Source organism: Notolabrus celidotus, chromosome 10 (assembly GCF_009762535.1).
Source record: "Notolabrus celidotus isolate fNotCel1 chromosome 10, fNotCel1.pri, whole genome shotgun sequence".
Taxonomy (NCBI): Eukaryota; Metazoa; Chordata; class Actinopteri; order Labriformes; family Labridae; genus Notolabrus; species Notolabrus celidotus.
The window spans coordinates 12,087,767-12,111,451 of record NC_048281.1 but is presented as its reverse complement, the minus strand read 5'-3'; the positions used below and the strand labels follow the sequence as shown (position 1 = coordinate 12,111,451).

Here is a 23,685-nt window from a genome sequence, read left to right as displayed (position 1 = left end):
CAATGACTCTCTGGGTGTTTTTCTTCTTCTGTGTCTCTGTTTTCACCAATGTTTTTCACTCCTCAGTTCCACCCTTCATCAACATCGACATGATCGTGGAAGACCTGCTATGTGTCCGTGCCGGAGATCCATTCAGGATCCCCGCCACCATCAGGGGCCGCCCTGTTCCCAAAGTTACCTGGGATTACGACGGCAAAGCCAAGTCGCACAAGAAGAACAAATTGCACACGCTGCCCGTTGACTCTGAGGTCGAGTCCACAGACACCACATCCATCATTAACGTCCCTGTGTCTCTGAGGAGCCACTCTGGACGGTACACCATCACCGCCAAGAACAAGTCCGGACAAAAACACGTCAACGTCAGGGTCAACGTCCTCGGTAGGCACGGTTCACCTCAACGCCACAACGCTTTTCTGAAAACCCGAGTCTGAATGTCTTTGGAGACCGAGCAGCCGGGTGCTGCACTTATATTTCTGACTCTGTTTTTGTCCTTATTGCAGATGTCCCTGGACCTCCGAAGGACCTGAGAGTCACTGACATCACCCGCGCTACGATGAGGCTGATCTGGAAGCTCCCTGACAACGATGGCGGAGAGAGAATCAAGAGCTACTTCATTGAGAAGAAATGTGTCACTGACCACGCCTGGACCAAGGTACGGATCATCCTCATCAGTTCATTGATCCAGTTTTCCTCTGAAAGCAACAATGTGCATTTGATTTCACTTTCAGATATTTTCAAACAACTTTTTTATTTATTCTTGCCAGAGTTTATTCTCTGATTAAGAGAAGTGATAATTGGTTGTTTCAGCTCTTATATGCATATAGACGTAATGATCGACTGCTTTTTATAGCTAGAAGAACTGTTCCCCACGTGTTGTTCTGCTTTGTGCATTTAAACCTGGATTCATTCTGAGACTCAGGATAACATTGCATGGACTCATTTTATTACAAACGATTGAACGTTGAACATATTTAACCTGATTTAACAAAAGTAAGAGAACAACACAGAAAGTCCTTTAATCAGTGGATTAATTTCCTTTGTTAGTGATTGATTATCTAACAGACTGATCTATCTGTCCTCAGGTGAACGCCGCCTCTGCCAGCCAGGCTTACGTGGTGCCCGGCCTGCTGGAGGGTCAGGACTACCTGTTCAGGGTCCGAGCTGAGAACAGACTTGGATTCGGTCCCTTCACCGTGACCTCTGACCCCGTCCGGGCCAGAGACCCCATCTGTAAGCACCGACACTGAACCAACTACTGAGAACACCTGGAACTGTTCTTGTGCTAATCTTCCTCTCCTCCTCCTCTTCCTCCTCAGACCCACCTGACCCCCCCACCAAGGTGAGGGTCGACCTGGTGACGAAGAACACCGTCACTCTGAGCTACGAGGCTCCCAAGAACAACGGCGGCTCACCGGTGACACATTACATCATCGAGCGTTTGAGCTGGGACACCAGCGGCAAAGAGAAGGAGACCTGGAAGCAGTGCAACAAGAGGAATGTGGAGGAGCTCACCTTCGTGGTGGAGGACCTGAAGGAGGTCAGTATCTGTCCTTTGAAGGATCTGAAACTTTAATGCTTCCTTTAAAAGTAAATGACATTGATTTATCTCAGTGAGCACAGACGGTGTCTTAGATTGATTTCATTCCTTCCAGGCAGTGACTTATTTCTGTTTATTGATCTCAGCTGCTTCTAAATAAATCCAGCTCATGCTTTAAAGTAGAAGTTTGAATAAAGTGGTTTATGTTCAATTCTGCTGGTGCATCCAAGAGTAAAACAGGACTGGCCCAAAGTGGAACCCCAGAAGACTCTGCATGTAGAGCTCCCACAAATGGACTCATTTTTCTAGCTTAACAAATGAAATCATGTGACTCCTGCTCCGGTCTGCTGATATAAACATAAAGCTTCAGTTCTACCTGGGAGGATCACCTGTGTCTGAGGTTTCTCTCTAACGCCTGTTGGTTCTCTTGTTGTTGGTCTGCAGGGAGGAGAGTACGAGTTCAGAGTAAAAGCCGTGAACGCTGCTGGACCCAGCCGACCCTCCGCAACCGCTGGACCCCTAGTCATCAAGGATCAGACATGTGAGTGAGAGTTGCATCAGACGGTCACAGGAAGCTCAGATTCCATTTGATAATCTACCTGTTGAGCAGCTTTTTAAAGCATCTTATCTTCCTGCAGGTGCTCCCGACATCCTGCTGCGTGAGGCCATGGAGGGCGAGGAGGGCTGCGATATCAGCATTGTGGCGAAGGTGAGCGGCTGTCCGTTCCCCACACTCACCTGGAAGACGGCCACTATTGCCAAACCCGACGAGAAGACGGCCGTCAAGTACGACCAGCACATGAACAAACTGGTGACCCAGGACAAGTGCACGCTGCTGATCCAGCAGGCCAGCAGGAACGACAGTGCCATCTACAGCCTGACCGCCAGCAACAGCCTGGGCTCCGTCACTAAGGACATTAAAGTCATGGTGCTCGGTGAGAGGATTTCATGTTCAGATGTATTTTCTAAATGTGTTATTTCTCGTATTCTCATGTTGATGTTAACATGAACAATTAATCATAAAACAAATGCATCTCCCTCGCCCCTGCAGGACCTCCCGGCCCCCCCGTTGGACCCATCAAGCTCACCGAGGTGTTTGCAGAGAGGATCGGCCTGGCCTGGAACGCCCCCAAAGATGACGGTGGATCCAAGATCACCAACTATGTGGTTGAGAAGCGTGAGGACAACAGGAAGTCATGGGTTCACGTCTCCAACGACCCGAAAGAGTGCGCCTACGTGGTGACTCGTCTGACGGAGAACCACGAGTACGAGTTCAGGGTCATGGCTCAGAACAAGTTCGGAGTCGGATCTGCGATCTTCAGCGAGCCGGAGAAGGCCAGAAATCTCTTCAGTGAGTTCACATCGCACTTCCTGTTCTGTTATGATATTTTTGTTTTGACTTTGTAATAAATTGAGTGAGACACATCGATCCGTCTTTAAGGGAGATCAGAGAGCGCTGATTAACCTGATGTATTGATCATCGTTACAGCTATCCCCGGTCAGTGTGAGAAACCGACCGTGAGCGAAGTCAATCTTGAGTACATGACCGTGAACTGGGAGGAGCCAAAGTATGACGGCGGCTCCTCTGTGACCGGTTACATCCTGGAGAAGAAGGAGACCTCCGCCAAGCGCTGGGCTCGCGTCACCAGAGACCCAATCCGGGCGCTGCCACTGGGCAACAACTGGGAAGTCACCGGGCTGCTGGAGGGCGCCACGTACCACTTCAGGGTCAGCGCTGTGAACGCAGCCGGCCCTGGACTGCCCAGCCCGCCCTCTGACCCCGTAATCTGCAGAGACCCCATCAGTAAGACATTCTTAATCCACGATACGAACCCTTAATCTCTCAAACGTTACAAAGAACTGAGAGTAATGATTAAAAATCCTCTGTGTGTGTGTCTGCAGAGCCTCCAGGACCACCCACTCCAAAGGTGACTGACTGGACCAAGTCCACAGTGGAGCTGGAATGGATCCCTCCCCTGTTGGATGGAGGGTCAAAGGTCACAGGATACATCATGGAGTATAAGGAGGTGGACAAAGAGGCGGAGGAGAAGAAGGCACAGAAAAAGCTGCTGCTGAGCTCGGAGGACGAGGAGAAGGAGCCTGAGGTCGACGAGGGCTGGGAGAAGGTGAGAACACTGGATGTGCCGAGAGTGAGACCACTTTTGGTTCCTCAAATAACAAACATGATTCAAATCAAAAGAGCCTTTAAGTGAAACCAGGACCATTATCTGCTTTTACTGCATCAGACCTTTATATGAAGCAGGCTTGTATTAGAGGCAGGCCTTTATATCAAACTCTCTCTGTCTGTTCATATTTTAAATAAATGAATACATGAAACCATATTTAATCTTTGTGTTTCACTCTGCTGGACCCTCAGAGTCTGTGTCTGATGTAGGGACTCCTGATTAAAGCAGAACCTCAGTGTTAATGTGGACGTTTCTCTCTCCAGGCGAAGGACACAGAAATCAGGGGAACCAAGTTTGTTGTTCCTGGTCTGAAGGAAGGCGGTCTGTACCGCTTCAGAGTCCGTGCTGTGAACGTGGCCGGAGTGGGAGAGCCTGGATACGTTGCTGAGCTGATCGAGACCAAAGACAGAACGAGTAAGACTCACCTGGTTATGAACATGGAGGTGCATCAATTAAACAACATGAATCAACAACTGATCTATACTCTCTCCTGCAGTTCCTCCTGAGATGGATCTGGACGCCTCGGTGAAGGAGAAGATCGTGGTCCACGCAGGTGCAACCATCCGCATCATCGCCTACGTCTCAGGTAAACCCGCCCCTACGATCACCTGGTGCAGAGATGACGCAGAGGTGCCCAAAGAGGCCGTGGTGGAGAAGACTGGCATCTCCAACTCGCTGGTCATCAAGAACTGCAGACGCCAACACCAGGGCATCTACACCCTGAGCGCCAAGAACGAGGGAGGAGAGAGGAAGAAGGCCGTCATCGTGGAGGTCCTCGGTGAGTCAGACAGACAGGACTAAAGTCTTGTTAAAGAAATATTAGACTTAGTCCACCTGTGGCCAGATCATTTGTGTTCTTAAAGGTTAGGAAACATTTTGGAGGCAAGAATAGTTTAAAAAAAGTCTCCATCATAACGCCTCCATGTGTTACTGCAGATGAGATGGGCGTAAACTTCCCTTCAGCTAAAACAAAACTGGCAGAAATACTACTTCATATTCAGAGCTCCAGATTCAGCTCGTCTCTGAAAAGGGCCTCAGATGCCTGACTTTCTATCTGCTCTCCTCAGACGTCCCTGGACCTGTCGGTCTTCCCTTCGCCGGCGAGAACTTGACCAATGACTCGTGCAAGTTGACCTGGTACTCCCCTGAGGACAACGGTGGCTCTGCCATCACCAACTACATCATCGAGAAGAGGGAGTCTGACCGCATGGGCTGGACCTCTGTTTCCTACACCGTGACCAGGAACAACGCTGTGGTGCAGGGACTCCACGATGGAAAAGGCTACTTCTTCAGGATCGCAGCCGAGAACATTATCGGCATGGGACCGTTCATCGAGACCGACAAAATGGTTCTCATCAAGGACCCCATCTGTACGTACATCACACAGTCCAGACAGAAATTAAAAACAGCTTGGATTCAAGATTTTAAATATCTTGCTGTCGTTTTAAATTCCTTAAAACTGATTTTGTTTCGGTCCCCTTCAGCCATCCCCGAGCGTCCAGAAGACCTGATCATCACCGCCGTCACCAAAGACTCCATTTCCGTCTCCTGGAGACCTCCTAAGTACGACGGTGGGGCAGAGGTGACCTCCTACATCCTTGAGTCTCGTATGATTGGACGTGACAGCTTCACACGCATTGGAGGAGAGGACAAACTGATGGACAGGAAGTTCGCTCTGACCGGGCTGAAGGACGGCTCGAGTCACGAGTTCAGGGTCTCTGCCGTCAACCAGGTGGGACAGGGCAAACCGTCCTTCGCCACCAAACCTGTGCAGTGCAAGGACGAGCTGGGTGAGTGATGAGACAGCAGACGTGAGAGCTGACAGATGAAATGTTAGAGATTCAATAATCTTTTTGCAGATGTAAAAGAGCAGGTCAATAAAGAAAAGTGTGTTTTTCGTAGACAAACATTTATATTTGAGTTTCTCGGGGGAGCCAACGTTTCTTAAATGTTCTCCTCAGAACCGCCCAATCTGGACCTGGACTTCAGGGACAGGATGATGGTGAAGGTGGGAGACAGCTGCCAGCTGTCTGGGCGCTTCGGTGGTAAACCACTTCCAGCGATCACCTGGAAAAAGAACGAGGAGGAGCTGAAGGGTGACGACTTAATCAGCCTTTACAGCTCCGCCCGACACCTCAGCCTCAACATCAGCCAGGCCAAGAGGGAGCACAGCGGGTGCTACAGCGTTAGCGTGGAGAACGCTGCCGGGACACGCACCGGTCTCTGCACCATCACTGTGGTCGGTGAGTCAGCGCTCTACTCTCAGAGAATCAAATCTGAAGACTCAGGTTTGAAATTACCGATGAAGGAAACCAGACATTCAGAAAGTTGAAGAAGAAAAGTCAGAGAATCTGGAGAAATACTTCCACAGCTCATAGATTATGTGGATAAGAATACAGAGATGAAGAGAAGGATCATAAAATTATAACTTTGCGGGAAATGAAGAACTCTTAAAACTTTAATGGACCCAACCATGAGTTTTAAAAATTAAAATCAAAACAGGAAATTTACGAGGAGAGTAGAGCGCTAAGGAGGTATGTTTACGAATTAAGCAGTCAGTTCTCTTAATATTCAAAAATAGTCTTTAAGCCCAGATAGTATTATAAAACAATTTGTGATTCATATAAATAGTTCCAATTCATCCAATCCAATCCACTTTATTTGTATAGCACATTTAAAAAAACAATCAAGTACACAGAACATAAAAGCTGTCAGAAACTAAAATAGAATAAAATAAAATAATCTGAATAAAACACATAAAACACTTTAAAAATAGTTAAAAAACACACAAAAAAGTAAAATATATAATAAATAATAAATAGAATAAAAACACCGTAAGAGCAAATAAAAATCCAATAAAAGAACAGACAGAGACAGAGACACCTGAACTCTCACGCTGGGTTAAAAGCCAAGGAGTAGAAATACGTTTTAAGGTGGGATTTAAAAGTTGGTAATGTTGGGGACATTACCAACTTGGGGGGGCAGCCCGTTCCACAGTTTGGGGGCCACTGCCCAGAAGGCACGGCCACCACTAGTTTTCAGCCAGTGGAGGGAGGCGAGGATGGGGGTCATGTGCTCTTGCTAGTCAAGTTGAAATAAAAGCATGTATCACTTTCTTAAAAGCAGTAAAACATGAGACTGATTTAATCTTAGATAAAAGCCTCAAATGGTAAAAACAAGATCAGACTAAAGAGTAAGGTAATATTAGTAATAAAACTGTGGACTCACCTGTATGATTTTTCCTCCTGTCAGACCGTCCTCAGCCTCCAGAGGGCCCCGTGGTCTTCAACGAGGTCTACAGGAACTACATGGTGATCTCCTGGAACCCTCCTCTGGATGACGGAGGCTGCGCCGTCTCTAACTACATCGTCGAGAAGAGAGACACCAACAGAGACCTGTGGATGCCCGTCACCGAGTCCTGCACAAGGACCACCTGCAGGGTAGGCAGAGCACCAGTTAAATGATCAGTGAGGGATATACTGAAAAGACAAAGACTAACAGAGGGCACTTATGGTTCAGTAAAGGTTGCATCGCTCTTCATTCCTTTAAATGTGTGTCTAAATAAACATCCGATATGCACACAGAGACACACACATATCTGTATAAACATTTGCCTCTGAAACTCCAAAGTGAAACAGGGACAATGACCTGGAGCAAGAAAATCACTATTACAGAGATCTAAGTGGATCCTCAGTGCTACACACATTCAGAGGCTGCCCTAACAGCCAATCAGTGCTCACGTACCCCCCTTGCTGTCTCCTGTGTCAGGTGCCAAAACTGATCGAGGGTCGTGAATACATCATCAGGATCATGGCTCAGAACATCTACGGCATCAGCGACCCCCTGCTGTCTGCCGAGTCCAAGGCCAGAGACGTCTTCAGTAAGTCCTCACAAACACACACACACACACACCTGGATGATGACTCCTCCCACGGCATCTGATCAAAGGTGGTCTCTGTTTGTGTTTTCATCACAGAGGTGCCTGACGCTCCTAAACAGCCCACCGTGAAAGAGGTGTTCCACGACTCTGCCCTCATCAGCTGGGAGCCCCCTGCTGACGGAGGAAAACCAATCACAGGCTACATCGTGGAGAGGAAGGAGACCATGGCCCACAGGTACGGGAACACGCACCTCAGGAGAAACTCCGCCTGTGTCCCAACATAACGAGTTACAAAGTAAAACACAAAAATATCTAGATACGTAATGTTTAAATCTTTATTTGAGGGAGTTTGTATCAGTCAGAGAGCATCGACCGTTTAATTAATACAGACTATAAGCAATGCAGAGGATTACAAACCACAAGGCCTGTCTGGTTCATCCGCGCCACAGAGACAAGAAATAAAAGCACTTTTATCTTTTATGTCCAGTTTAGTTTATGTGTTAATATAATCGTCTCACCACGTACAAACTCGGGTTAGCAGTCAGGCATTAACAGGTTCTCAGGAGCTAACTGATCAGCTGATTCTGCTTCCAGGTGGGTTCGATGCAACACAGAGAGAATCTACCCGAAGGTGGAGTACTGGGTGACGGATCTGCTGCAGGGCTGCGAGTATGAGTTTAGAGTCAGCGCTGAGAACGTAGTGGGAGCCGGAGACCCAAGTCCTCCATCCAAACCTGTCTTTGCCAAAGACCCCATTGGTGAGTTTCAGATTTTATAACAACTCATGGAATCTATGAACTCTTTAAACATAGTCAAATAATCACTCTCTGTCCTGTTCAACAGTGAAACCCGGTCCACCAGTGAACCTCAAGGCCATCGACTTCTCCAAGGAGTCGGTCACCCTGTCCTGGCAGCCACCTGCTGACACCGGCAGAGGAAAGATCTTTGGATACCTGCTGGAGTACCAGAAAGCTTCAGAGGAAGAGTGGACCAAGGTGAGCTGGCTGACAAAGTACCATGAAGTCCTCATCTTCTTGATGTCTTTGAACCTGAAGTGAAACCCATTATTGAACTCTTGTTCTGCTGCTGTCCTCAGGTGAACCAGACCCCAGACTCCTGCCAGGACACCAAGTTTAAGGTGATCAACCTGGAGGATGGCGTTCTGTACCGCTTCAGAGTCATGGCTGTGAATGCTGCCGGAGAGTCTGACCCAACTAACCTGATGGAGCCAATCAAAGTGCAGGACAGACTGGGTGAGTGGTCGTGTCAGTGGTTTGATGTGCTGTGTAGAGTTAATGAACAGTGCTCACCTGTAGATGTCTCCCATTCTCCCTTTCAGAGCCCCCAGAGCTGGACCTCGACGCAGGAATGACCCGAGAGGTGAAGGCCAAGGCCGGCACGCACATTCCTCTGATTGCCACCATCAAAGGCGTCCCGTTCCCCACCGTCACCTGGAAGAAGAATGACGCAGATGTGCCCACCAGGGCTGACATTGAGACTAGCCAGACCGGCACCAAACTGGAGATGAGGTTCTGTACCCGTGAGGACTGTGGAGACTACACCCTTACTGTGGAGAACTCAGCTGGATCCAAGACCGCCATCTGCACTGTGCTGGTCTATGGTGGGAATTGCATGATTTTATTACAAGATGCATGGTGATCCATTCAGTTTTGTTTTTCTTTGTCATTACTGTAGAGGCAAGGTCAATAGTTTGAGCTGGTTCTTGTGTGTTTTCATCAGACAAACCTGGACCCATCCAGCACCTCCGGGTGTCTGACGTCAGGAGTGACTCTGCCTACCTGTCCTGGAAGGACCCAGAGGACAACGGCGGTGCTCGCATCACTAACTTTGTGGTGGAGAAGAAAGACACAGCATCCACTCAGTGGGTTCCTGTTTGCTCAACATCCAAGAAACGAAGCATGATGCTGAAGCACCTGATGGAGGGCACGTCCTACTCCTTCAGGGTGGCTGCTGAGAACCAGTACGGCCGCAGTGAATACATTGAGACACCAAGGGCCATCAAGGCAATGAACCCACTCTGTAAGTAACAAACCTTTTGTGACTCTGGTACAAAAGATGTTGCAAACGCTCAAACTTGACTTTGCTCTTTTTTAATATTCCTTCAGTCCCACCTGGTCCCCCCAAAGACCTGCACCATGACGATGTGGACAAGACCGAGGTGTGGTTGGTCTGGAACTGGCCTGACCGTAATGGAGGAAGTGCCATCACAGGCTTCTTGGTGGAGTACCAGGAAGAGGGAGAGAAGGATTGGGATGAGTGGAAGACCGTCAGTATCCCTGAGAGTCATGTGACTGGCCTGGAGGAAGGCAAGACTTACCGCTTCAGAGTGAGAGCTGAGAACGCTATTGGCCTCAGCAGACCTGACACCACCGTGCCTATCCTCTGCCAGGAGAAACTCGGTGAGATACAGAACAACAGCCAGATGTTATGTTTCTGAACAGTAATTTCTGTGTCATTAGTGCAGATGTAGCTCTGGTAAACAAATGTCATCAATCAGGATAATTTCAGTGTTTTTATGAACCTAAAGAGTGTACCAGCAGGCGTTAACCTTCTCTGTCTGTGTCCACAGTGCCTCCAATCCTTGAGGTGGATGCTAAGCTCTGTGAAGGCATCGTTGTTAAGGCTGGAACCACAATCAGACTGCCAGCTATCATGAGGGGAATCCCTGTTCCCACTGCTAAGTGGGCCATTGAAGGAGAGGAGCTCATCAGCCAGGGTAACACCAAGATCGACACAGACAACTTCTCCACTGTGCTCAGCATTAACGAGTGCACTAGAGCCCACACCGGCACCTACCTGCTCACTGTGTCCAACCCTGCTGGAACCAAGACTGTGGGTCTGAACGTTACCGTCCTCGATGTTCCTGCTGCTCCCATCGGACCTGTCAACATCCTGGAAGTTTCGCCAGACTCCATGATGATTGAATGGCGTCCTCCAAAGGATGATGGCGGAAGCCCTGTCACCAACTACATTGTAGAGAAGAGAGAGTCCAACAAGGAGACCTGGGGAGGTGTAAGCTCTGGCAGCCTCGAGACACAGCTCAACATCACCCGCCTGCAGAAGGGGGCCGAATATGTGGTTCGCATTCGTGCTGGGAACAAGATGGGCATCGGTGCGCCTCTGGAAAGCAAGCCCACAGTGGCTGAGCACTCCTTCATGCCACCAAGTGCCCCTGGAAAGCCACAATCCTCCGATATCTCAGAGGATGCTGTTACTCTGGGCTGGACCATGCCCCTGACTGATGGGGGCAGCCAGATCACTGGTTACATCATTGAGCGCAGACATACGGGAGGAAAATGGATCCGTGTCAACAAGAAACCCTGCAGGGACCTGAGGTACAGAGTTCTTGGTCTGTTTGAGGGCAATGAGTATGAGTTCAGAGTGTTTGCTGAGAATATTGCCGGCTTCAGTGGCCCCTCTCCCACCTCTGACCCCTGCAAGCCCTGCAGACCCATCACTGTCCCCAGCCCCCCTGTCAACCCCAGAGTTAAAGATTACAGCAAGACCACTGCCGACCTGGTATGGACCAAACCCAACAAAGATGGAGGCAGCCCTATCCTTGGTTACACCATGGAAATGAAGAAAGCTGACAGCGAAGAATGGAAAAAAGTTAACCTGGACGACTTCATCAAGCAGTGTGCTCACACGGTGAAGGGTCTCGAGGAGGGTGGGACCTACAGATTCAGAGTCTTTGCCTCAAACATGATCGGAGATGGAGAGCCCAGAGAAGTCCCAGAGTCCGTCACTGCTCAGGACATCCTCATTCCTCCAGAGATTGAGATGGATGCCACCTGCCGTGAGCGTGTCACTGTACGTGTAGGACACAACATCAACATTGCCGGTTACATCAGGGCCCGTCCGGATCCTGAAGTGCTTTGGTCAAAGGAAGAGACAGTCTTGGAGAAGAGCAAGCGTAATACCCTCATTCAGAACCTGCCCATGGTGCACCTGAGGATCAAAGAGGCAACTAGAGCTGACCATGGAAAATATGTCTTGAAGGCTTCAAATGAGGGCGGTGAGGCCTCCTGCACCATCACAGTCAATGTGCTGGACAGACCCAGTCACTGCCAGAGCCTTCACACCACCTACGTCACCAAGGACTCATGCATGATCAACTGGGAGGCCCCTAAGGACAACGGTGGATCTGAGATCACCAACTACATTGTTGAGTGCCGTGAGCCAAGCATGAGCATGTGGTCCATGATCTCCTCAAATTGTACCAATCGCAAGATCAAGGCCAAGCTGATGGAGGGCAAAGAGTACCTGTTCCGTGTATGTGCTGAGAACAAGATGGGACCAGGACCCAGTACGGAGACCAAAACCCCTGTGCTGGCCATCGACCCTCTTGAGAAGCCTGGTGAGCCTGAGAACTTTAGAGTCACTGATGTTGGTAAGAACCACGTCCATCTCAGATGGAGGAGGCCTGATTATGATGGTGGCAGCCCCAACCTCTCCTACAACCTGGAGTCCAAAGCCAAGGATGCTGAGGACTGGGTGGAAACTCAACAGTAGTACACTAACTGACACCTTCTTCCTGGCTGACAAGTGCCAAGAAAACCAGACATACACCTTTAGGTAGGTTACTGCACATTTATTTTAATCCGTCTGTCTGTTCTGCATGCCGTTTCTGCCCCCATCCAAATTTAATGACATTTAATATACAATATTTTGTATTATTTGTTATCCAGAGTGCAGACCGTCAATGAAGGAGGTGAAAGTGGCTGGGTGAAACTGGCCGATATTCTGGTAAAGGAGGAGATCCTGAAGCCTGTTATCGACCTGAAGCTGGCTGGAGTCCTGACAGTGAAAGCTGGAGAGTCAGTCAGGATAGAGGCTGGCCTGAGAGGAAAGCCCCAACCTGAGGTCAAATGGACAAAGGACAAGGCTGTTGGAGACAACCCAAGGATTAGCTATGAGACCGGCTCAGACTACTCCAAGCTCCTCTTGACCAAGTCCAGACGCTCTGACACTGGAAAGTTTATCATCACTGCCACCAACGTGGCTGGCACCTTCACTGCATATGCCAACATCAACGTCTTGGACGTCCCCGGTCCAGTGAGAAATCTCAGGATTACTGGCATTGGAGCCGACAAGTGCAGGGTGATATGGGATGCTCCAGAGGATGATGGAGGATGCGAGGTGGACAGCTACATCCTTGAGAAATGCGAGACCAGGAGGATGGTCTGGTCCACATACTCAGCCTCTGTGGTCACACCCTACTGCAACGTCATTCGTCTGGTGGAGAACAATGAGTATATCTTCAGAGTGAGGGCTGAGAACAAGATGGGAACTGGCCCTGCCATGGAAAGCAAGCCTGTCACTGTTAAGACCCAGTTCAACAGACCTGGACCCCCAGAGGCCCCTGAGGTTACCAAGGTAGGTGAAATAATTCATGCTCCAAGGATTCTCCTAGAATTGACTCCATTGTAAGACAGCCTCCCGGTAATTTATACATACTTTTGTGATGCAGGTGAGCAAGGATGAGATGACGGTTGTCTGGGCTCCTCCTGAGAACGATGGAGGGAAGTCCATCACTGGCTACATCCTGGAGAGGAAAGAGAAGAGGGCGGTGCGTTGGGTTCCCTGCAACAAGAGCCCCATCTCAGAGAGACGCATGAAAGTCACTAACCTGATTCCCAACCATGAGTACCAGTTCAGGGTAAAGGCTGAGAATGAGGTCGGCCTGGGAGAGCCAAGCAAACCCTGCAGACCTGTTGCAGCTAAAGATCCGATTGGTGGGTTGAACCTTCTGTCTCTTGTCTTTTCATGTCTCACATTCTCTTTTCAGGTTTATGAAAACTACAGGAAGATAAAAATTTCAATGACTGCTGGTGTTTCAGTTTTTATATTGAACTTGGTTTGACTGTTTCTACCTGCAGAGCCCCCTGGCCCCCCTGCAGGCCTGAAGGTCGGTGACAGCACCAAGACCTCTATTACCCTGGTCTGGTCTAAGCCTGTGTATGATGGTGGTGCCCCCATCATTAACTACAGCTTGGACTTGAGGCTTAAGAGTGAAGCAGACCCTGAGAAACCCACAGAGGGCTGGAAGAGGATTGACACTCATGGCCCGTTGGTACTCAAAGAGTTCACCATCGGCCAGCTGGATGAAAAACAAGAGTACGAGTTCAAGGTGTCCGCCCAGAACCAGGTCGGCTGGGGACGCCATGCATACTTGAAGGAAGCAGTCTCACCCAAGGAAGTTCTGGGTAAGGATGAATGGTTTCTAAAGCAAACATTTTAAAACACAGCTTTGTAAATGGGATCAGTACTAAGGCTGTCAAAATTGCTCCAAAATGACATTTGGATATTCCCTCTAAAAAAACCCCAAAGGTTCGAACGAGTCGAATATCTATATTTGCGCCTTATGTCAATAACAGGTGGACAAACTAATACAAGGATAATAACTACTTGTATAGGTATTTTTATTTCAGATTTAACATGCCTAAACATACCTACACATTACAAAACAAGTAAACGGCCTAATGGCCTATACCGTAACACTTTTAAGATCGTAGACCTCTCGCTCACTCGCCCCCTGTCCCGTCATGCAGTGCGCCTACTCGCAAAGCAGCCACGGATGTGTCTTTTTCCACAGTCGAATATTAATTTTCACAATCGAATCTCCGTTTTATTTTGATAATCAAATATATATTCAAATTTAGAATATTCGTTGACAGCCCAAATCAGGACTGATGAGCTGATGTGTTTCCATGAACAGAGGCTCCAGAGATCGACCTGGACGCCAGTCTGAAGAAAGGTCTGGCTGTCCGGGCTGGCTGTCCAATCAGGCTTTTTGCTGTGATCAGAGGACGGCCCGCCCCCAAGGTTACCTGGAAGCGTATGGGTGTGGACAACGTGCTCCGCCGTGGTCATGTGGACCAGGTCGACACCATGTCTTTCCTGGTCATTCCTGAGAGCACCAGAGATGATTCTGGCCAGTACTGTCTGGCCCTGTCCAACTCAGCCGGAGAGAAAGCTGTGTATGTCCGGGTCAAAGTCCTTGGTGAGAAATTATAATTATCATAATGGTCCGTAAGGAAATGTGACAACATTGTCATAGGTACAGAACTTCTTTGGTAAAGTGGTTCTTAATTTCTCTCCCTGCAGATACTCCTGGTCCTGTTGGCGGCTTGATGCAACCGATGTCACAAAGACAACGGCTCAGCTGTCCTGGTTGCCACCAGAGAACGACGGCGGCAGCCCTATCACCATCTACATCGTGGAGAAACGTGAGGTGGACAGGAAGACCTGGACCAAGTGCACAGAGGACCACAAGAAAACCAGCTTCAAGGTGACCAACATGACGCCTGGCATCGAGTACTACTTCAGAGTCATGGCCTGCAACAAATATGGAATTGGAGTACCTCAGGACTCACCCAGGTCCTACCTGGCAGTTGACCCCATCAGTAAGTGCCCCAAAGACTGTTCCTCTGCCTCTCTTAATTTTTCTATTTCCTCTCATTTTTCCTAACACCTTCTGTTTGCTCCATTCAGGTGAGCCAGACCCTCCCAAGAAGATGGACGTGTTGGAAATCACTAAGAACAGCGCCACACTGGCCTGGCTGAAGCCACTCAGAGATGGAGGGGCCAAGATCAATGGCTATGTTGTGGACTACCAGGAGGAGGGTGCACCTGAGGGCAAATGGACTCCATATTCAGTGGTCAAAGACCTGACCATAGTGGTGGTTGGTCTAAAGGAAGGAACAAAGTATAAGTTCAGAGTGGCTGCCAGGAACGCAGTGGGAACCAGCCTGGCTCGTGAGGCCGAGGGAGTGTTTGTGGTCAAGGAGCAGCTCAGTGAGTAGACCAGCCTTTGAATATATTACCCACGTAACCAATAGACCGGCACCATTTTAGATCCTCGATGAAATCATCTCATGAATCTCTGAGGTAACTTTATGTGTTTTTCCCTCAGTGCCTGCTAAGATCATCATGCCCGACGTTGTGACTGTCAGAGCTGGATCCAAGATGGTGGTTGAAGCCATAGTGGCGGGTAAACCGGCTCCCTTCTGCAAGTGGAAGCAAGGCAACGAGGACATACTGACTTCTGACCGCCTGTCGGTCGTAAAGACTCTTACATCATGCACCCTTATAATCAAGAATGTAACACGAAAAGACAGCGGCTACTACAGCCTGTCTGCAGAGAACAGCTCTGGCAAAGTCAACCAGATCCTCAGAGTCACCGTCATGGGTCAGTTTTTAAAAAGCTGCTGTTTAAAAAGTATCCAGGTAATGTTAAACAATGAATTGAGATGAGACATTAACATTCCTTTTACATCTTCACAGACATCCCTGGACCTCCTGGCCCCATGAGATCACTGAGCAGGACATTGATGCCTGCACTCTGCTCTGGAACTCTCCAGAGGAGGATGGTGGCAGCAACATCACCAAGTATATTGTTGAGAAGTGTGATGTAAGCCAGGGTGACTGGGTTACTGTATCCACTTCCTGCACTAAAACCAGCTTCAGAGTGACCAAGCTTACTACTGGTAAAGAGTATGGCTTCCGTGTCCGTGCTGAGAACAGGTTCGGCGTCTCTCAGCCCGTCCTCTCTGAGAGGATGATTGCCAAATATCCGTTCGGTAAGTCTGGGAGACAAAGTTACTTCTAACCCCAAATACAGCTTTGAATCTGTGTAATTATTGTTATTTGTGTTTGTTCCACATTAAGATACACCCAGTGAGCCTAAAAACCTGCAGATCAACAAGGTCAACAAAGACTTTGTCATTCTGTCATGGGAGCGTCCCAGCAATGATGGTGGCACTCCCATCACTGGATACTGCATCGAGAAGAAGGAGAGGAACAGCCTTCTGTGGACGAGAGCCAACGAGTCTGTGGTTAAATCCACCCAGTACACCTGCAGCAACCTGATCGAGGGCCTGGAGTACACCTTTAGGGTCTCAGCTTTCAACTTGGCAGGACAGGGCAAACCATGCAAACAGACCGACTTTATCACCGCAAGGGCTGGAGTTGGTACGGATTTGTTCCTTTTTCTCATGGTTTTAACTTTTTATAAAAACATTGACAGCTTCAGACTTTATTAAATGCTTATTTTTGTGCCAATTGCTCCTCTGTAAAGTACGCTTAAAGGCACAACCTCATCAGTTTTTCAGACACCTTCACAGAGTCTAAAACCCGTTGTTTCTCTCCGTTCAGACCCACCAGGTAAACCTGAGCCCATGGATGTGACCAAGAACTCCGTTTCGTTGGTCTGGTCCCGTCCCAAGCAGGATGGTGGCAGTAAGCTGATCGGCTACCACATGGAGTACACACAGCTTCCAGAAGACAAGTGGACCCGCTGCAATGCCAACTGCATGAACATCCAGGCAGAGAACTACGTGGTAACCGGCCTGGAAGAGGGCCAGCAGTACCAGTTCAGAGTCATCGCAAAGACAGCCATCAACATCAGCCAACCGTCCGAGCTATCCGACCCCATCCCTGTCATCGCAGAGAATGGTACAGCATCACAAAGCAAAGAGATTTAAGACCAATAGATTAAAGATAGTTAAACAATCAATGATCAATGATCCCTCCTTTCTATTCGCAGTCACTCCTCGTGTAGAGCTCGGTGTCGATATGAAGAACCTGATTGTGGTTAAAGCTGGAGAGAACGTATCCCTTGATGCGGAGGTGTTCGGAAAGCCACTGCCCAAGGTGAGCTGGAAGAAAGATGGAGCTCCTCTGGTCCTCGCCGAGGGAATGAAGATGGCTCAAAAGAAAACACGTCCACCTGTGGAGTTGTTCTCCGTCACCAGGAAGGAGTCTGGAGACTACACCATCACAGCTGAGAACATAAACGGTAGCAAGTATGCCACCATCAAGCTCAAAGTGCTCGGTAAGTCAGATTTAATGATGATTATGTTGTATTCTTGTTGTGTAGAGATAAACATATAAGCTAAACTCCCATTTTTCCACCCACAGACAAACCAGGCCCCCCAGCCTCAGTGAGAATTGCAAAGGTCTTTGCTGACCGCGTGAAGGTTCGCTGGGTGCCCCCGATTGCAGATGGTGGCTCTGAGATCACCAACTACATCATTGAGAAGCGTGAAACTAGCAGGGCAAACTGGGCACTTGTCACCGCCAACATCCACGGACACGTCACAGACTGCTCAGTGGAGAAACTCATCGAAGGACACGAGTACGAGTTCAGAGTCAGTGCTGAGAACCAGTATGGTGTCGGAGACGCTACCATGGCTGACGCTTGTCATGGTCAAGAATCCATATGGTAGTCCAGACATGTAACGATGAAACACACTGAGCTACAGTCTTCTATTGGCGGGGAAAGGTTGAGACTTAGTGAGAACTAAACATAGTTTAACGATTGTTAACAAACAAAATATGCTCATTTAAAAGCGTATTTCAATTTTATAATGACAACAGCCCATTTCAGATAAGAAGAACTTTTAAATTGGCTTAAAGATGTTCAGATACAATAGTTTGTGCTTTTGTGTGAGGACTGATAGGCATTAACTTTGTAATGCAGGTCAAAAAACTAATTTGCCCATTGAAGACTCAAAACACTGATAAGATCTGTTTCCTCAGATGTTCCCGGTCCATCTGATCCCCCCGTCATCACAAACATCACCAAGAACTCCATGACAGTGAGCTGGAAGGCCCCAGCCAATGATGGCAAGGCTCCCATCCTGGGCTACATGTTGGAGAAACGTGAGGCCACCGAGCTGACCTGGGCTAAGGTCAACAGACGACCTGTCATCGACAGGACCCTCAAGGCCACTCAGCTGACTGAGGAGTCAGAGTACGAGTTCAGAGTTATCGCAATAAACAAAGCTGGTCTCGGCAAACCAAGCGATGCCTCCAACGCTGCTCTGGCTGTTGACCCCGTCTGTGAGTACCTGATAAACCTGAAAAAACACTCAACACTCAAGTCTAAACTCAAGATTGTTTTCAGCTTTGCAAATTATATAAAAAAAATTGTGCCTCTTTTATTCTCCAGATCCTCCTGGACCTCCAGCCTTCCCCAAGGCGGTGGACTCAACCAAGAGCTCCATCAGCCTGAGCTGGACCAAACCAGCATACGATGGTGGCTGTGAGATCATCGGCTACCTGGTGGAGTGCAAGCGAGTTGAAGCAGAGGACTGGACAAAGTGCAACATCCCGAAGAAGCTTCAGGCCACCAAATTCTTGATGACAGGCCTAATGGACCAGACTGAGTACCAGTTCAGGGTCAGTGCTGTGAACAGGATCGGCTTCAGTGAGCCCAGTGAGGTCCCTGGAAACCACATGGCCAAGGACATCCTGAGTAAGTCCCTGAACTATTAAGTTACCTAATCTATTTGTATGATTGAAGTCTACACATGCTGCAGAATTCATTTTATTTAAATCACTGCAGAAATGATGTTCAGACTTCATGGTGTCAGTTTTGGAATTGCTCCAGTAGATTTTTCAGCCTGGAGCTGTGAAACAGACCGCCATGGCTGCATCATTATCCTTCAGTGGGCATGTGTGATCAAACATCCACTAAAAGTTATTTTCTTTGCCTTTTATTTGGACTCAAACAAACAAACAGAGGACAGCTAAATAGACGAAGTGGGATTGAATGAAGAAAGCAGTTAAGAGACTTTGTGACAGTAAAACTAAAACTAATAATAAATTTTGTGTCGCCCTCCAGTCGCTCCCGAAGGTGAGCTGGGCGCTGATCTGAGGAAGAGATTGGTTCTCCGAGCTGGTGTGACCATGAGACTCTACGTCCCGCTGAAAGGACGTCCGGCGCCAAAGGTGACATGGACTAAGGTGGACGCCAACCTGAAGGAAAGGCAGGGCCTGCTGATCAAGACATCAGAGTGGGACACCCTGCTGATGATTGAGGACATTAATAGATATGACGCTGGCAAATACGTGTTGTCTCTGGAGCAGCGGCTCAAAGAGCTACACCATTGTGGTCAAAGTTCTTGGTAAGAGGGAACAAAACTTAAAAAGTTAGACGCGGAAGGTATTAGATTATGCAAGATAGTATTTAAAAAAGGAGTACTTGTCGTTTTTGTAATTTGGAAAGGTAATTTTCTAAACCCACAAACAGGCTGTAAAATGGAAATGCCTGCTTCTCTTCCCCTTAGATACTCCTGGACCACCACAGAACCTGATCGTGAAAGAGACTTCCAGAAGCCACGCATGCATCACATGGGACGCCCCACTGATTGATGGTGGCAGCCCAGTCAAGAGCTACGTGGTAGAGAAACGTTTGGCAGAGAGGAAGGCCTGGACCTGTGTGTCTGCAGAATGCCCCAAGACCTCTTTCAGGATCACCAACCTTGAGGGGGGACAGGCTTACTGCTTCAGAGTGCTGGCTGAAAACGCCTACGGCATCGGAGAAGGCTGTGAGACTGCCGGCAGCGTCCGAGCCTCAGGTAGATGCATGTCATGTTTAATTAAATTAAAACTTGTCCCTTAAATCAAACAACATCAAACTTAAAAGTCTTGTTTTATTTTAACAGCTTCAAGGAGGAAGTTCTCTGGAGTTCTGACCCTGTCTGTCAAACACAACCATCAATCTTTGCTAATTTGTCCTTTTACCTTTTCAGAGCAACCTGGTCCAGTGACAGACTTCAAGGCTCAGAAGACCACCAAGGACTCCATCACTCTGGGTTGGAAGAAGCCCATAAGTGACGGTGGAAGCCATGTCACTGCCTACATCCTGGAGCAGAGCGAAGGAGAGGAGAAGTGGAAGATGATCATGAAAGCAAAGAACACCTCACATACCATCGGCGAGCTTGCTGATGGCAAGGAGTATGTATTCAAAGTCAAGGCACTCAACGAATCTGGAGAGGGACCACCTACTGAGCTCGCTGTCATCGCCAAGGACCAGTTTTGTAAGTTATCAGCCGGACTCAGCCATCATGTCAAGCATTTTTAGTTGTTATCGTTTGTTTTGCAAGATAGTTTGTTCCTCAACTGTTCTCCATTAATTTATTTTATGTTTGTTTCAGTGCTGCCTGACTGCAACTTAAGTGGTCTGCACGATGGTTGTCAAGTAGTGAAAGAGAGCAGCACCACTCGTATCAACATCCCTGTCACTGGAGTGCCCTACCCCACCGCCACCTGGAAGAAAGGTGACTCCATGCTGGGAGACACAGGCCGAATGTGCATTGAGTCTTCTCAGGGCACCACCACCCTGCTGATCAGAGACTGCCAGAGAGGAGACGCTGACACCTACACCATCAATGTCAAAAACAGCGCAGGAGCTAAGGACTGCAAGTTCCAGCTTAAGGTCGTTGGCAGGCCCGGAATTTGTTCCGGACCCATCAAGTTTGATGAGATCACCGCCGATGGCATCACCCTGGAGTGGGGACCACCTATAGATGATGGTGGCTCTGAGGTGACCAACTACATTGTGGAGAAGAGAAGAACAACTGACAACAAGTGGGCCACAGTTGCTTCAGCCATCCAGAAGACCTCCATGAGAGTGATCCGGCTCCATGATGGCATAGAGTATATCTTCAGAGTGTTTGCTGAGAACAAATATGGAGTTGGAGAGTATCTGAGGTCTGATCCAGTCATCGCCCAGCATCCATTCGGTAAGTATCACAGCTTTAAATAGTGCTCATCAAAAATTCATGGAAATTCAAAGTTTATTGCATTTTGGGTTGATACAATCTCAGGTCTTTCATAGTTTGTCTGGTATTTTCTAGTCTGTGTGTTTTTCCTGTAAAATGATCAGCCTTCATTTGTAGAACCTTTGGTGTTATTCACTTTGAAAACTCTTGAGTTTTAGTATCATCTCTTGGACTCTTGACCTTTAAATGTTCATCAAATCAAGTGATGAAAAAGTTAGGCAGGATAAATCAGGTCCCCATTTTCATATAACTGACTCACGCAGCTGTAACTTTCTTTAAATTATTGTTTTGTGGTCTTCCCATTTCTGTCTTGTCTCATAAAGAATACTAACTACCTCCTTCCTTCCTTTTGTCTTCACCTAGATGTGCCTGGGGCGCCTGCTCCTCCAGAAATAGTGAGCATACGCCACGAGTCTGCCATCTTGACCTGGGCTGATCCAAGGGACAGTGGTGGCTCCCCCATCACCGTAAAAGACTATACAGATAACCGTTTGCAGATTGGTGTAAGTAAATTGTTAACGCCATTAACTATGATGTGTGTTCTTTCTAGGATATCACGTGGAGTTTAAGGAGAGGAACAGTCTAATGTGGAAACGGGCCAGTAAGACTCCTCTGAGAGTGAAGGAATGCAGAGTCACTGGCCTGATAGAGGGACTAGAGTATGAGTTCAGGGTTATGGCCATGAATATGGCTGGCTTAGGAAAAGCAAGCAAGGTCACAGAGGCTGTGGTTGCCCTGGATCCTATTGGTAAGTTTTCTCCAATATAGTTTTTACTTTGTGAAGACAGAAATTCTTTGACAACTTGCCATGTTTGAATTCTAAATACTTGAAAGGGTCAATTGAAAAATAAGTTTTAAACCATGTTCTATGTTTGATTTATTTTAGATCCTCCTGGCAAGCCCGAGGTGATCAGTGTCACCAGGACCACAGTCACTCTGATCTGGACAGCTCCCAAATATGACGGCGGCCACAAGCTGACCGGCTACATGGTGGAGAAGATGGAGACTGGAGGAAAGGCCTGGATGAAGGCCAATCATGTAAACGTGCAGGGCTGTGCCTTCACCGTCCCGGACCTGACAGACGGAGCTCAGTATCAGTTCAGGATCAGGGCGAGAAATGCTGCAGGGGCCATTAGTGTTCCTTCAGAGACCACTGAGCTTCTGACATGCAAGGATGAGTATGGTGAGCTGTGTATGAAATTATCTTGGACAGTTTGTCAGTCAAAACATTTTGGAGTCCTAAATATTTGTTGCTAACTTTTATCAACAGTCATGTTTTCTTTCACTTCACTTTTGAGATTCGGCGACAATTGTAACATGACTTTTTTTATCCTCTCTGCAGAGCCTCCAACCATCACTATTTGAAGATAATGAAGGATGGTGTATCAGTCAGAGCAGGAGACACCATCGTGGTCACTGCCGCCAAGATCTTGGGCAAACCTCCACCTACTGCTGTCTGGTCAAAGGGTGGTCGTGAGTTTAAGACCTCTGACATTGTCACTATCACTAGCACACCCACGTCCTCTACTCTTGCTATCAAGTATGCAAGCCGCAAAAACACAGGACAGTACACCATTACCGCCAGCAACCCCTTCGGCATCAAGGAAGAACATGTTAAGGTGAAGGTCCTGGACGTGCCTGGACCTCCAGGCCCCATTGAAGCAAGCAACGTCTCAGCTGAAAAGTGTACTCTGACCTGGCTTCCACCAGAGGAGGATGGAGGGTGCACAATCAAGTCCTACATCCTTGAGAAGAGAGAAACCAGTCGTCTTCAGTGGACCAAGTTAGCTGAAAACGTCATGGACTGCAGATATGTAGCCGGAAAACTGATCAAGGGCAACGAGTACATCTTCAGAGTGTCTGCTGTGAACCAGTATGGCACTGGAGACTCAAGCCAGTCTGGTCCAGTCAAAATGGTTGACAGTTTTGGTAAGTTTAATTGCAAAGTTCAAAAGGATCAAATTACATGGTGATTAAATTGTAATGAAGATGATGACTGTTGAAAAACAACATTATGAAGGGTTGAATTGACCAAATGTATTTTGTAAATTTTGTCTCTAGGCCCACCAGGTCCACCTTCAGTTCCAGAAATTGATAATGTCAGTAGGAATGCTGTCACCATTTCATGGAGGAGACCAGTGAACGATGGAGGAAGTGACATCAGAGGATATAGTGTTGAAAGGAAAGAGAGAAGAGGAATGAGATGGGTGAGAGCCTCTAAGAGGACTGTCCCAGACCTGCGCTTTAAGGTGCAAGGCCTGACTGAAGGAGTAGAGTATGAGTTTAGAGTCACCGCTGAGAATAAGGCTGGATTTGGTGAGCCAAGTGAGCCGTCCCCCTCTGTAATGACCAAGGACATTGTGTGTAAGTAAAATTAAACTTTTATCATAATTCTGATTTTCAAATACAAACAGCAAAAATGCATGCTTAAGTGGTTAGAAAATTAGAACTTTATAACAAGCCCCATGGTAACCTCTTGACACTTTTTGT

General features: G+C 48.0%; 1 protein-coding gene across 1 annotated transcript in view; it reads left to right on the top strand.

Annotated features, from left to right (window-relative positions):
- The window catches only part of ttn.2 (titin, tandem duplicate 2), a 198,922-nt gene that overhangs the window by 130,388 nt on the left and 44,849 nt on the right, over positions 1-23,685 (top strand). Inside the window, 53 exon segments of the mRNA XM_034694393.1 lie at positions 67-378; positions 501-652; positions 1,083-1,230; positions 1,317-1,537; positions 1,982-2,078; positions 2,176-2,472; positions 2,589-2,888; positions 3,027-3,341; positions 3,440-3,663; positions 3,987-4,137; positions 4,220-4,501; positions 4,791-5,093; positions 5,208-5,513; positions 5,685-5,966; positions 6,976-7,163; positions 7,492-7,603; positions 7,700-7,838; positions 8,198-8,361; positions 8,447-8,598; positions 8,700-8,856; positions 8,943-9,224; positions 9,344-9,643; positions 9,730-10,023; positions 10,194-12,121; positions 12,123-12,199; positions 12,313-13,000; positions 13,095-13,359; positions 13,504-13,830; positions 14,343-14,627; positions 14,732-14,755; positions 14,758-15,030; positions 15,119-15,421; positions 15,540-15,815; positions 15,911-15,925; positions 15,928-16,206; positions 16,295-16,597; positions 16,781-17,080; positions 17,172-17,459; positions 17,546-17,826; positions 17,828-17,849; positions 18,167-18,469; positions 18,579-18,884; positions 19,254-19,494; positions 19,496-19,536; positions 19,699-19,989; positions 20,164-20,451; positions 20,569-21,156; positions 21,559-21,661; positions 21,744-21,943; positions 22,082-22,378; positions 22,538-22,555; positions 22,558-23,124; positions 23,257-23,559. Of these exon segments, the coding sequence (XP_034550284.1) occupies positions 67-378; positions 501-652; positions 1,083-1,230; positions 1,317-1,537; positions 1,982-2,078; positions 2,176-2,472; positions 2,589-2,888; positions 3,027-3,341; positions 3,440-3,663; positions 3,987-4,137; positions 4,220-4,501; positions 4,791-5,093; positions 5,208-5,513; positions 5,685-5,966; positions 6,976-7,163; positions 7,492-7,603; positions 7,700-7,838; positions 8,198-8,361; positions 8,447-8,598; positions 8,700-8,856; positions 8,943-9,224; positions 9,344-9,643; positions 9,730-10,023; positions 10,194-12,121; positions 12,123-12,199; positions 12,313-13,000; positions 13,095-13,359; positions 13,504-13,830; positions 14,343-14,627; positions 14,732-14,755; positions 14,758-15,030; positions 15,119-15,421; positions 15,540-15,815; positions 15,911-15,925; positions 15,928-16,206; positions 16,295-16,597; positions 16,781-17,080; positions 17,172-17,459; positions 17,546-17,826; positions 17,828-17,849; positions 18,167-18,469; positions 18,579-18,884; positions 19,254-19,494; positions 19,496-19,536; positions 19,699-19,989; positions 20,164-20,451; positions 20,569-21,156; positions 21,559-21,661; positions 21,744-21,943; positions 22,082-22,378; positions 22,538-22,555; positions 22,558-23,124; positions 23,257-23,559 (14,658 nt within the window).